Source organism: Zophobas morio, unplaced genomic scaffold (genome assembly GCF_036711695.1).
Source record: "Zophobas morio isolate AGI-343-1 ecotype UQ-CSIRO unplaced genomic scaffold, CSIRO_AGI_Zmor_V1 ptg000011l, whole genome shotgun sequence".
Classification (NCBI taxonomy): Eukaryota; Metazoa; Arthropoda; class Insecta; order Coleoptera; family Tenebrionidae; genus Zophobas; species Zophobas morio.
The window spans coordinates 18,114,001-18,127,923 of NW_026972116.1; the positions used below are offsets into that span (position 1 = coordinate 18,114,001).

At 33.4% G+C, this 13,923-nt stretch overlaps 1 protein-coding gene across 1 annotated transcript; it reads left to right on the forward strand.

Annotated features, from left to right (window-relative positions):
* Positions 1 to 13,017: 13,017 nt before the first annotated feature.
* Positions 13,018 to 13,826, forward strand: LOC135127090 (large ribosomal subunit protein mL43). The gene is made up of 3 exons (XM_064053414.1): positions 13,018 to 13,229; positions 13,292 to 13,398; positions 13,448 to 13,826. Exons 1-3 carry the CDS (start codon positions 13,093 to 13,095, stop codon positions 13,753 to 13,755), a joined length of 552 nt encoding a protein of 183 aa, XP_063909484.1. The 5' UTR covers positions 13,018 to 13,092; the 3' UTR covers positions 13,756 to 13,826.
* The last annotated feature ends 97 nt before the right edge of the window (positions 13,827 to 13,923 follow it).

Consider the following 13,923-nt stretch of genomic DNA (forward strand, 5'->3'; position numbering starts at 1 on the left):
CAGATACAAAAAAGTCTTAAAGCACGGCCTCATTTCCATTTCAAATGCGACATTATATGTTTACTGGAAAAGGCCCTGTGTACAAATGCATAACGACGAACTACTTACCTAATGATCAGAATTAAAGGGGGGAGTATTGTTGTGGACATTTTGGAGACAGTTTCTAATTCTCATTAAAGTAAGAAAACAGGATTCGTTAATTAAATTTATGATTAAAAATTTAATATATTTTTATATGTGTGTATGCATATCGCGGGTCACAGTTTTTAATCCGAAAGAACGTAAAGCTAAGCATCAACGGATCCCTAGCGCGCAAATCCCTTCGTAATTCGGTTTTTATTTAATATGGTGCGAATTTATCTGCGGAAGAGAAAGAGAGAAGAGAATTTAATGCAGAAACCTTCTATTACTACCATATGCCATATAATTTAAATGAACCTGCTGATACCATTGTACGCCTCGCTTTCCTCAGTTTTATTAAAACCACCTACTGTGTATACAAGAGATAAGAAAATTTGCGTAATTTCTCGTTTGCGAAACGATTCTGATTTAATGTGTCAATCATAAAACCTATTAAGAAAACAAAACATTGAACGAAAAAATTGATATTCTTATTTCCTTCCCGTTATTCTTTCTCTCAGACGTACCAAAAAACCAACACAATTTCACTTTACCTTAAAATACTCATGTCTGCGTGAAAGTGCTTTGGCCGAATCCGATAAATCGAGTTTTACGAGTAAAAAATAAAATTAGCCCTTGACACATCCACAATGAAAATCCTTCTATTTACAAAAGACTTCGATAATAAGATTACGGTTAAAGCAAGGACGCACAAATTCCGACTGGATTTTGCCTGGCCTGTCTTAGTTGAACACAGCCTCTCTGGGTCCATCCCAAGTCGAAATCAGTGCTGTTTTGCCTAAATATGTTCCCTCTATCGCAGTAGTTTTTTCATTATGTTGTAGATAAGACTTTTGGCAAGGGAAAGCAGCCAATTTGCTTTGTTCGCTTTAAGAAGACTCGCAAGAGTAGGTATAACATTTTTTTACATTTTTCTATGATAAAATGACTATGTATATGTCCCATAATGCTCTATCCCTTTTAAGTGGGATTTATAAACTTACTGTTGACGTTGAAGATCCCGTTGCAGTTGCTGTTCCCGCTGCCGCTGCCTTTAAAAGTGCTTTAAAACTGAAAATTGACATTTACCTATACACTCCGTTGTCAAGTTGCCGTTGATAGCAACTTTGATGTTCAACTTCTGCGGTATTTAACTGTACGGATCTCCGTACAGTTAAGTCTGAGAGGCGGCACGTTTACATGCCCTACTGCAACCCTATAATCATTTATAGAAACCCTGTAGAAGAAAATTGGAGGATATAAGTTGATTACTACAAAAATTTACTATTTTAGACATGGTTTCAGTTTCTTGTTGTCGAAATAAGTCTACACATATTAAGAAAACAAAGGTGAAATATAGCCCCGCCCTCTCGCCCTCTCGCCCTATCCTTGTGATGATTTTTTTATTCGTCGTGATACAAGGGGGCGGAGCTTAACTGCAAGATCCTTATTTCTCTACGAAAAATTAACAACATGGTTTGAGTATCGTGTTGTTCAAAAAATATTACGTATATTAAGGAAAACATAAAGATTAGAGCCCATTCATACCCGCCTCGATCTCAGCTGTCAGTTGTGATGAATTTTTCATCGTTGTCAGAGCAAAGGGCGGGACATAAGATACATATTTGTCTACAAGACTGTACCATTCTGAACAATGTTTTAAGGTTCTTGTTCTGAAAAGACGACTAGGCGTACATTAAGAAAAATGGCAAAATATAAGCCCCACCCACCCACCCTGCCTCAATTGTGATGACTTTTTTTAATCGTCGAGAGCCAAAGGACCGGAATTTAATTGCAAAATCCTTATTATATATTTCTCTACAAAAAATTACCATTATAGGACATGTTTGTCAGTATCGTGTTGTTCAAAGAATACTATATATATCAAAAAAAAATTAAGGCCAAAGAGTAAGCCCCACCCATACCTGCCTTGATCTAAATAGTAATGAAGTTTTCGTTAGTTGGCGTTACAAAAATTTACAATTATAAACCCGTTTTAAGTTTCTAAGAAAAAAAAAATCATCACAATTGAGAAGGGGTGGTATTCTTTGAAGAATACGATACTCAAAAACATGTTTTTAATTTCTTGTAAAGAAATAAAGTATTTTGCACTTAAGCTCCACCCCTTGGTTCACGGCGAATAAAAAAAATCTTCACAATTGAGATAGGGTGGGTGGGCGGGCTGTTATAAAATGTGTAGACTTCTTTACACAACATGAAACTTAAAATGGAAAATTTATATAAGGAAACATTTATTTTGCACTTAGGCTCCGCCTCATAATGGCAAAATCCATATTTCCGTGCAAAAATGAACCATTTGAACTACGTTTTAAGTTTATTCTTGTGAAAAGATGGCTATGTATATTAAGAAAAAAAAAAGCAAAAGATAAGCCCCGCCCACCCGCCCTATCTCAATTGTGATGATTTTTTTTTATTCGTCGTGAGCCGAGGGGCGGAGCTTAAATGCAAAATCCTTATTTCTCTAGGAGAAATTAAAAACATGTTTTTGAGAATCGTGTTGTTAAAAAATGCTATGTTTATTAAGAAAAAAATAAAGCCAAAGTTTAGGCCTCACCCGTACCCGCCCTCAATTCTCAATTGTGATGAACTTTTCATTCGTTGTCAGATCAAGGGCGGGGTTTAATCCATATTGGTCTAGTTTTTTTTTTTTTTCTTAATATACATTGTATTCTTTGAATAACACGACACTAAAAAACATGTATTTAATTTCTTGTAAAGGAATAAATATTTTGCACTTAAGAGGCTTAATTGCAAGATCCATAGTTATCTACAAGAGTTTACCATTTTAAAGATGTTTTAAGGTTCTTATTCTGAAAAGACGACTACATATATTAAGAAAAAAGGATAAAATATAAGCCCCGCCCACCCGCCCTATCTCAATTGTGATGATTTTTTTTTAATCGTCGAGAGCCAAAGGAACGGAATTTAATTGTAAAATCCTTAACATGTCTCTGCAAGAAATTACCATGTAAGACATGTTTTTGAGTATCGTGTTATTCAAAGAAACGCGTTTTAAGTTTCTAAGAATAAAAAAAATCACCACAATTGAGAGAGGCGGGTGGGCGGGGTTCATATTTTGCCTTTTTTCTTAATATGCATTGTATTCTTTGAACAACACGACACCCAAAAATGTGTTTTTAATTTCTTGTAAAGACATAAGTATTTTGCAGTTAAGCTCCGCCCTCTTGGGTCACGGCGAACAAAAAAAAAATCTTCACAATTGAGATAGGGTGGGTGGGCGGGCCTACATTTTGCCTTTTTGTTTCAATATCTGTAGATTTCTTTTCACAATACGAAACTTAAAACATGTTCAAAATGGAAAATTTGTATAAGGAAATATCGATTTTGCAATTCGGTTCCGCCCCATAGTTGCAAAATCCATATTTCCTTACAAAAATGTACCATTTTAACCATGTTTTAATTGTTGTGAAAAGATGGCTACGTATATTAAGAAAAAAAAAGGCAAAATATAAGCCCCACCCACCCGCCCTATCTCAATTCTGATGATTTTTTTATTCGTCATAAGCCGAGGGGCGGAGCTTAATTCTAAAATCGTTATTTTTCTACGAGAAATTACCTTGTGAAGTATGTCTTTAACTAATCGATTTATACAAAGAAGACTAAATGTATTAATTGAAAAAAAAAAAAACAAAAGAGAAGCCCTACCCATCCTTCTCGATCTCAGTCAGAATTTTTCATTCGTTGTCAGACCAGGGGCGGGGCGTAATTGCAAAGTTGATATTTCACTATACAAATTTACCATTTTAAATATGTTTCAAGTGTGTTGTTGTAAAAAAATGACTATACATATTAAGAAAAAAGGCAAAATGTAAGTCTCGCCCACCCATCCTAGCTCAATCGTGATGATTTTTTTATTCGTCGTAAGCCAAGTGGGCGGAGGTTGACTACAAAATCCTTATTTCTCTACAAGAAATAAAAAACATGTTTTTGAATATCGTGTTGTTCAAAGAATGCTACGTATATTATGGAAAAAACAAGCCAAAAATTAACCCCCACCCATGTCCGTCCCAAGCTCAAATGCGATGGATTTTTCATTAGTTGTCAGACCGAGGGGCGGAGCCTAATTGCAAAATCGATACTTTCCTAGAAAAATTTACTGGTAGCATTCAAGTAGAACAACAAATGGCGCCTAACTCAAACTTGCCTATCGTCTAGCGTTTTACCTTAAGGCAGAATTATACATCCGCAGGATGGCCAAATCAAGCTTGACAAACTATAAATTAAATAGAACGTGTCGTTAATTAAATTATGAAAAGCAGTAAACTTTTCCCATCCGACATGGTTATTTTTTCTAAGCTTGCTTGTCAAACATTCATCTGTGTAACCGGCACTTAAAACATCGTTAGAAGTTCTACTAGAGAATGCACGTAAAATTTCAGTTTTTTTTTTAATACTTATATGCATTTAAATATTTGTCCAAGTTAAAATTGGTATAATGTGAAAATATTTTTTAGGTCAGTTTTACCAAGTCGTCATAATTAGCTTTAAATAAATTGTGGAACACTCGAGAGTAAAGCATGATTAACAACTTCCTCTCTAAATGTATATTTCCACAACTATCTCATTTTCTTTTTGTCGCCATCCCTCCGCATTAACCGATTTTACTTACTTATGCAATTAATTAAACGGCATTTCCTGCGGGCTGTGGCGGATTTGTTCATCCTGCAGTGCACGCGTTAAGATACAGAACAGCGACACAGTGAAAGCACTAATTATGTCATTATCAATTTTTCTGTGTTTTACATAATATGGTAATCGTCGCCGGGTCAGTGTCCTGCTAACGAACGCACTCAACGCTTACGCATTCGCAGAGATTTTTTGAAAACGGTCGAACAATGTGCCACAAGCAGATTGTAAAAAATGCAAAAAGTAGGCTTTTAATGAAGACGAAAGCAATTAATAGAAACTTCCGGTAGGTATATTGGAGTGTTGGCCTCATGCGGTCCCGCTTGGTCAACGACGCGTGAATGGCACGATCCTCGTTTTCATAGCTGCTAGCCGCCCTTTATTATTCTACATTGAAAAGTTGCCACATATCCACTTTATTATTAAATTGCTAAATTAAAATGGGATTCAGAGTCAGCCGTTTAAATCGAAATGGTCTTCTGCTTGTTTAAACGGCGGTGTTGTAAATGGGATTTGGTGCTGGCAAATTACTAGTTAAACATAGAAATATGTAGATAGTTAGTTTTTTAGGACATAGGAGTTGCTAACGTCATGTTAAATATGTATTCAATACAAGCAGAGTGGTGTTAAGAATCCACATGTATTAAATTTTAATATTTTCTTTACGTTGTGTAAGTTCTCCCACAGTGTGAAAAATAGGTTGTCCTTTTCGGTCTGTTTGTCTGCTGTCTGTGCTGATTTTTAATCGACATAAGGTAAAACCTAAGCAAAATTTGTCTGATCATTCTTAGCAGCAATTTGGTACCGTCATCTCAAAATTTTGCAAAGTAAATTCTACATACATTTTATAAAATAGCTTATTGTTCACACTTCTGTATTTGTGGTTTATGAATTCGCCTTGATTTTTATTTTAAACATCCAGAAATTGCAACACCCAATGCTCAGAGATCGTGCAACGTTTTAAGGTATCGCAAGCATGGTAAATTGTTAATCAAAATTTATCTATTTATGTCCCTCCCCCCAAATTGATGACGTCATCATCAAGCTTTCAAAGTTTTCGAGATAATTTAACTAACTTTATCAGATAAATCCTATTAAAATTTTCTAAAAATAGTAGTGTCAGAGATCATCTGTCTAATAAAATCACCAACGAACGGCAGACAGACAAACATACGGAAAGAGAAGATCTACTGTTTCATATTTTAGAAGCTACATTGAAGCGTCGAGAAAATATTAAGCATTCGTTAAATGGATCCTATTACAATATTCTTTAATTTTTACAAAATGCTCGGACTGCAGCACTATTTTCCTTCCCAAGCGTAAAGAAGGACGTATTATAATAGAATCCATTTGTTTTCTAGACGCTTCTAGACTCCTAGGATATGAAAAAATAGATCTTCCATTTCCTAATATTACTGGATGCATTAGGCGTATTCTAGCAATATCATATAGACAGTAAAACGGTAACCAAAATTTGTCTGATCAACCACACTAGTAATTTGGTGGTGTCATGTAAAAATAGTGCTAGGTAGAGCCCATGCAAATTTATAAAACAATATATTTCTATAGTTTAGTAATCCGCCTTTATTATTTCCCAAACGTAAGCGACGTTTTCTTGACGTTTCATGACCCCTGCAGTACAAAAAAACAGTCTCCCGTTTCCGTCTGTCTGTCTGTCTGTATGTCTGTCTGTCTGTCTGTCTGGTATCTATATCCACTTTTATTAGACACGTAATGTCCGAAACTGCTGGACCGATTGTTGTCAAATTTTGTATTTATATTAGAAATATCATGTAGAAGGTTAAATGCTAACCAAAATTTGGCCAATCATCCCCACCAACAATTTGATGAAGTCATTTCAATGAATGGTATTAAAAAATGATTTGAATGTTACACAAAAATATACTCATATGCTTGTAGTGTACGAATCCGCTTTCGGTTTTTTTCTTACGTTTAAATTTTCGCAAAAACATTTGCAAGGTATAATAACGTTTTATTCCAGACACGGTTTGTACGTCTCCGTGGCGACCTTGCGGGAATGCGATTGTAGGTTCGATGTCGAACTTGGCCCTTTCCTTTTTTTTTTCTTGCATTGGTACAACGCTGTGACTGCTTTTTTTGTGATATGACTAGAATTACCCATGTTGATGACGTCTTCACAAATTTTTTCATGGTCAAATTAAGAACGAGTCACCCCATTTTCTCGAAAATGTGTAGAATGCGCACGTTTTTATAATGATAAAATAAGAATTATAATATTCAGAACATTTTGTTCGATTGTGGTTTAATTAATAATTTAGTCCTGTTTTGAGGAGACAACTGATTCAAATTAAAGAAATTTCTACGTGACATTCTTTCGATGTATAAACATAAACAATCCAAGTTAAGCATGTACACAGATAATAATACACTCTTTTCCGTTGATTATTTACTTTGAATACATTTCATACTGTCTTTATACTTATCTGCGGACGGCACCTTCTTGGAATTTGCACCCCCGCGACGCAGGGGATTGAAGGTGTCATTTATACCACTGGCTTTACTATATATGTGTAGGTTAGCAGAAGACACAAATTTTCTACAATTTTTCAAAGAAACGGAATTTGTTGGATTGTACTTCAAGGAGGAAATTTCTGTCGAAGTACCCTTAGACCAATTTCTTTTGCCTTAGACATCAAAATTTAAAAAAAATCGAAAGATTTTTGCGGTTTGACTTCGAAACTACGAAACCAACTAGAAATCTTGCAAAGGTTTTAAGGTTATCGTAAATGTGATAAATCGCCAGTCGAAATTTATTTGTTCTTCCTTCCAAAACTTGATTATACCTTAAATTTTGTTACAGAAATCCTACCTAAAGTACATAAAATATTGAGTCTACTTCCTGTCGCTTATCAATCAATTCATATTTTTTAGGACTGCTTATTTTGCTTTCAGGTTAGAGTTGGCCATGGAAATTTTTGTTATGTCTTTGATTGAATTGTAAAAGTCATGCATAACTCTAAAATATGGGTAATCTGAAAACTTTTTGATCACCCTGTGGCGACACAATAATAAGTAGTAGTAAGCGAAGAAAGATAAGCACCTCGTGGTCTAGTGGTCAGGATACCTGCCCGGCAAGCGGGGGGCGTGGGGTTCGATTCCCACCGAGGCAGCAACATTTTTCTTCGCTTACCGATAACAATAGGTACAGACGACTAAAAAAAAATAGTGAATGAAGAAAGGATCTTATTTTGTTGATTAATTCAAGAACAGCTTACCCCATTTTCCCGAAAATTTGGGGTTACAATACTGTTATTATAAGTATTACATAGGCAGCTAAGAGTGGTTTATTACAAGGACATATACAAGGTGATTATAAAAGATCCTATCTACATCATGGTGGCTTTGGAAAATCTGTTGCTACATTTTAAAAAAGAATTTGTCGTTCATTGACATAGCTGATATATAACAAGGTAAAATTCGAATTGAATTGTGGTTTTCCCACTTATCGTACAAAAAAAATGCTTAAAAAAGTTAGGTTATGATTGATATTTATGACAGGCAGCAAAATTCATGAAATTAAACCTACAATGTAAAATACTAAACTAGTTTAACACAGCTTTGGCTATGACACCACAAAATATAACTCTTTGTATTCAACAAAAATGAAAATATATTGCTTTTAAAGTTTTTTCTAGCAAGTTTTTTCAAAATATAAAAGACAAAAGACAAAACTTACCAACAAAGAAACGTCATTTGCGTCAAAATTTTTAGGAAAATTGTGTATTATCAGCTGTACACAGACGTAGGTTTAGCCACAATTCAGTGTGATAAAAATTCGGATTAACAGAATTTTTCATAAAGTAAGTCATAAGTTTCAAGTTTATTTTGATCTCGTTATTATTAATTAAGTAGCAAGATTCCACCGTTTGTCAAACAGATCTCTTGAAAGAAAGAAAAATTTCCAGTAGAAACTCAAAATGTTCTAAATACATTGGAAATGGATTATAAAATTAACTGACTGGCGCAAACATCTCAAACTTTTACTTTTTAAATAAACAGTAAAGACTTTTTAAACTAGTGTATTTATATTTGAGTGTGAATTTTCTGTGATTTCTTTGAATAAGAATGTTGTAGCAACCCAAGCTAGAACAGGAACTTCGCAACTTTCAAATTTCGCGCGCTTCTGCGACCTCTAGTGATTGAACTCGCAAAAGTTAAAGGAATGGAGCGCGCGAAATTTGAAAGGTGTACATTTCTCATAGTGCCACTTATAAGATATGATCGAAAAAAACTCCTTTAGTACGTCGTCATCTATCTATCCTTTTCTTTCAACTATTGTTCATTGTACGAAAAGCTATTGATTTTGATAATAGGTAGGTAACATGGTATCATTATTTTTAACTGTTCATTTTTTTGTATTTCTTGATTTTACTGGAAATTGTCCATAGTAAATAGCGATTCCATAATTTCAGTTTTATCACAGTTCTTCCCAAAACAAAAGAACAATTAAACATATATGGTTTACCTACGCGCAAATTAAGTTAGCAAATACAAAGAGATGTTACCGCCCATGTATTGGTCACCTTCAAGTCTTGAAAACAATTACATATAAGTAAAACAAATTTTGATTGTATTTTCTACTCATTAATCTAGGGTATAACGGCCTATTTTAAAGTTTTGTTAAACCAAAATGACCTCGAAAAGGTCGAAATAGAAACAAACGATTTAAATCAGAAGTTTTTAATAATTTAATAATCACAATTATATTATTTTCAAAAATCTGCGTTAAGCAAGATGTGATAAGGTTGGTATCACTACGACGCAAGCCACTAGTTAGTTTTATAGGTGAAGCAGACATCTAAAATTTAATATGAAAATTTTCATTGAAGAAATTTTATGCAAATATTGATTAGGTATTTTATTTTATTATTTTTGTTATCATTAACCCCACTAATAAAACACAAATCAATAAAAACGGACAAGAACATGTTTTTTGTTTTAATTTTTATTTACCTATAAAATACGAGTAATCATCAAACATTTTTAATTCCTTTTCCTGGAAAATCACTTTCATTTAAAATGGAATGGAAGGTTGACACCTTCTCCCAAGTTACACTACCACAATCAAAATATTAATTTAATATAACCTAATTAAAAAATTAGATGGGTCTGTCCACTCCCTGGGGTAAGGAAATATTTTATACGAGGATTGTCATAATTTAAAATTCTGTCCAGTATGGCTGGTTGAAGCTTGAATTATTTTACTCATAAATAATGTGTGTCAAAATATATACCGTGCGTCGAAAATAAAACCAGTTAATGTTGACAGACGTGTCACGTGACAGGTTTTACAGTGACAACGAATAAGTATTTATTTAACTGTCAAGTGTGCATTAACTTTAAATGCTAGTCACTGCAGCGTGATCAGTTAAATCCTAATTTTCTCTTATAATTTACCATGACTTTGAGGTTACTGTTAATTGCAATACCAATTTTACGTTTTAATGATTGAATAGATTCATTTTGAAGTCTACTGTAAACACAAAAGTTAGTTAAAATTTGTCGTTGCACAAGAATATCAAACTATTGTGAAATGATCACCCACTGTTTAAAATTGATCGATAGTTTCACACTACTTAAATCTCCAGAATTTAATTTCACTTTTTCGTAATGCACCAAGTTTGATAAAAGATTTTGTTTACTGTTTCTTGTTTCATTAATTTTTTTTAATATTGTCTTAACATTAATCAATCTCATTGACTTTTTTATTAATACCGAAAATTACAAAGCAAACAATACGTGTGTTGTTTTCAATGTCTTTGAATACATATTTTAAATGAATTTATCGATTCCAAGCAATATACTTTTTTAAACCTACGGAGACATCTACTAAGCACAATTAAAATTAACACTAACCTACAATGCAGTTTCCGTGTTATAATTTCCAAGCGTTCCCTATACCTGTGGAAGTATTTTTAGTTCTCGACGGAAACAAAAGCTCATTTTTTATGAACGTTTTTTGTATGATTATGTTGCTATGCAACCTAACAAAATCGAATGTGAAACTTGTCACAAATGGATTGAGTGACACGCGATTCCGTGGACGCGTTCTTTCAGCCCACCGCGAGTAAAAAAGAGATATGAAAGCGGCAATTTTCCCTGTCACTGATAAGAGTGATAAGGCAGGTAAAAGGGCAGACGTATATTTGTATGCCGTTCAGCGTACATGTTCAGGTCCAAAGGTCGACAATTAATTTGCATGGGTATACTGAAAAAAAACTATCAATCTAGTCTGCCTTTAATAAGTATTTTAGATATATTATTATTGTTGCAAGGTATGGCAAAATCCCCAATATTCCCTAAAGAGAGCGAGCTTCATTACTGAACACTTTAAATTTTGTGATCAAGTGTGCTCATGAACATATATTATTTAATTGTTCTGTTTTTTATTTATTTGTTTTTTGTTTGTGTAATTTTTCGCAAACGTCATAGTGAGGAAAAGATTTTTAAACAGATTTTTAATATGGATAAAGTTATTTAGACAGGAATTTCCTCACACCTGAGGACAAATATTCAAACAAATTCAACGTACTAGAAAAAAAAAATGTTGCCAAAGATATATATGAAAAAAAAAAAGATCACTTAGAAGACGAAAGTTTCAAAAACCATATCTTTCGAAAAATAGAGGTTAAAATAAAATAAAATGCTTACAAGATATGTAACAAAAAGTCGTCAAAAAAATTGGATAAAACAAAAATAAGACAAAATTATCGATCAAAATAGCCTTCATAGCTTAGATCATATAATAAATAAAAAATATTTAAAAATTTATAATTTAATTTATATATTATTTATAAATAAATTATATTTATTATATGATCTAAGCTTCATAGAAGATTTTAAAAAATTCTAACCTTTAGGCTTCTTTTTCTGCTACAATTAAGCGAATTCCCTCTTCTTCATTACGAACCCACTGTAACAAAAAACAAAAAAAATTTTAAAATACCAAACAGGCAAAGTTTTGAAATAACAATATAAATTCTAAGCAAATGCGTAAAACGTAAAGACGGTCCGAAATAAGATAAAAATCATAATTGGGTGTAATTATTTCAGTCGAAAAGGCAAGTTTTAAAGAATAAATCTGACGATACATTAACGTTTGAATTCTTGTTGAAACAAACATATTTCTTAAGTCGTTAAATAACGATTTGCACTTCTCCCTTAACATCGATATTCTTATATCAATTTAGAATAAAAGAACTGAAAAAATAGGACACAGTACACTGAATGGTAGACCAGTAGCAACACTTACCCTTTAAATCCTGATTTCCTTTCCTTCCGCGCCGATTCTTGCGGACTCTTTCCTCATGGGCACATCACAACACTCACCTTCCACTTTAAGCCCGAAACGAAATTATTTTTAACAAAACTAAACCACTAAATTAACAAATTAATTCACACACCAAGAGCGTGTAGCCTTCAACAAAGTCAAAACCTACTGCGACAGAACTCCGTCCCGTAACACGAAAAATGAACAAAAAAAAAATTTTCACCGATATCTTATCATCAGACATTTTTTGCAGGTTTTTATTCATCGATGCAGACTAAACGAATCATAATTAAAATACTGCAGCATTATTAATTAACAGAACATAATTTTCGCCAAAAACAAATTAAAAAACTCGATTTAAACACGTCTTTCGAAAATATTTTATTTTTCGACAGGTAATAACACAAATGTTTCCTGCTGCCAAAATACTCATGTGAAATAGATTCATACAGGGTATTTCAATGGTGAAAAGGCGGAAGATTAAACATTCGCTGTAGTAACTGGTAGTAGTATTAAACTACAGACTATAATTTAAAAAACAAATTTGTGGGAAAGAATGGAGAAAATAAATGCAACAGAACGAAAATATTAGAATGCCCATATCAAACTAAATGTCTGGTTTTTAATTATTTTTCCGTTTTTATACCAAGTATTTCCAAAAGTCAATATGCGGATATGCAACCAATTATACACTCCATGAACTAAACGTGAATATAATCTATGAACAGGTTTCTTTTAAATTTCCGTTGCTTTGTGGTCAAGTTATTTTCTGCAAATGTTTATTATTCTATCGCATTTTTGGTTAGAAACTTCTGGTCCACACGGTTTTTTTTTTAAACTGTGACCCTAATTTTTCGCTTTCTTTTGTGGCGCCATCTATGTTCACTTTTCTCACTCTACATTTTCCCCTCCCCGGTTACGTGATCAAACATAACCTCCAAAACTCAAATTTTTCCTAACCTTACTTGTCGGAAAACAAGTTTTTCGAAAACATGTCAAATAGTCACATTTTTCTTAAATCTGGATTTATAAGAACTCCCTCCCAGAATGGAGTTGGAAGATACGTTTGCCAGCTACAGCGAGTTGTGTTAAAGTTCTGCAAAAATAATGGTTCTAGTAGAGGAATGAGGTACTGAACTCTCAACAATATCAATTTGGCAACCCATACTATTCAAATTTTGATTATTTTAGGGAATTTGTCGAGTCCGAATTAATAAACTTTGCGAAAAACAACCCCGGGGTTGTGGTTTACCTAAAACCACGAAGACATCGTGCTCCTGTGATTTCTGCAGAGTTTTGTATGTCATTGTTGTGTATTAACCAATGTTGCAACTTAGAATTTTGCAGTGAATGGTGATAAGCAATGGGTTAGCTGTCACAATTATTCCAAACAAGATATAAGCAAGTGGTTGAATTTATTGAGGACACAGTCGGGCAACACCACTGGATTCAGACTGAGAAAGTTGCAGCATACTGATCATCCGTCAATCCAGGGGCCTTGGACACCTTACACATTTAAAGATCCCGCTGAAAACCTGGCGGAATATCCTAACACAGAATTGTCAAAACCCAAAATTCAACTAAAGACAGCAACTGATGAACTTTTGGAAATTTTCAATAGTGTGCAAATTTCAGATAAAAAAGGGGTAGAGTGATATGTAAATAAGTGTCAATGTAGGTAAACATGTATTTATTACAAGGAATAATACAAAACTATAATATACAATCATATTTACACTGTAATAAATACTATAACTAGAACTTATACTACTGAAAGAATCGTAGCCAATTTACATTTTATACAGTTACAAAAAGGCCTCTTC

Coding starts and splice junctions, on each gene's coding strand:
- LOC135127090 (XM_064053414.1), top strand. CDS start 13,093: ATGTCAAATAGTCACATTTTTCTTAAATCTGGATTTATAAGAACTCCC. Junction 13,230..13,291: donor GGTTCTAGTAGAGGAATGAG/GTACTGAACTCT, acceptor TGATTATTTTAG/GGAATTTGTCGAGTCCGAAT. Junction 13,399..13,447: donor TGTGATTTCTGCAGAGTTTT/GTATGTCATTGT, acceptor AGAATTTTGCAG/TGAATGGTGATAAGCAATGG.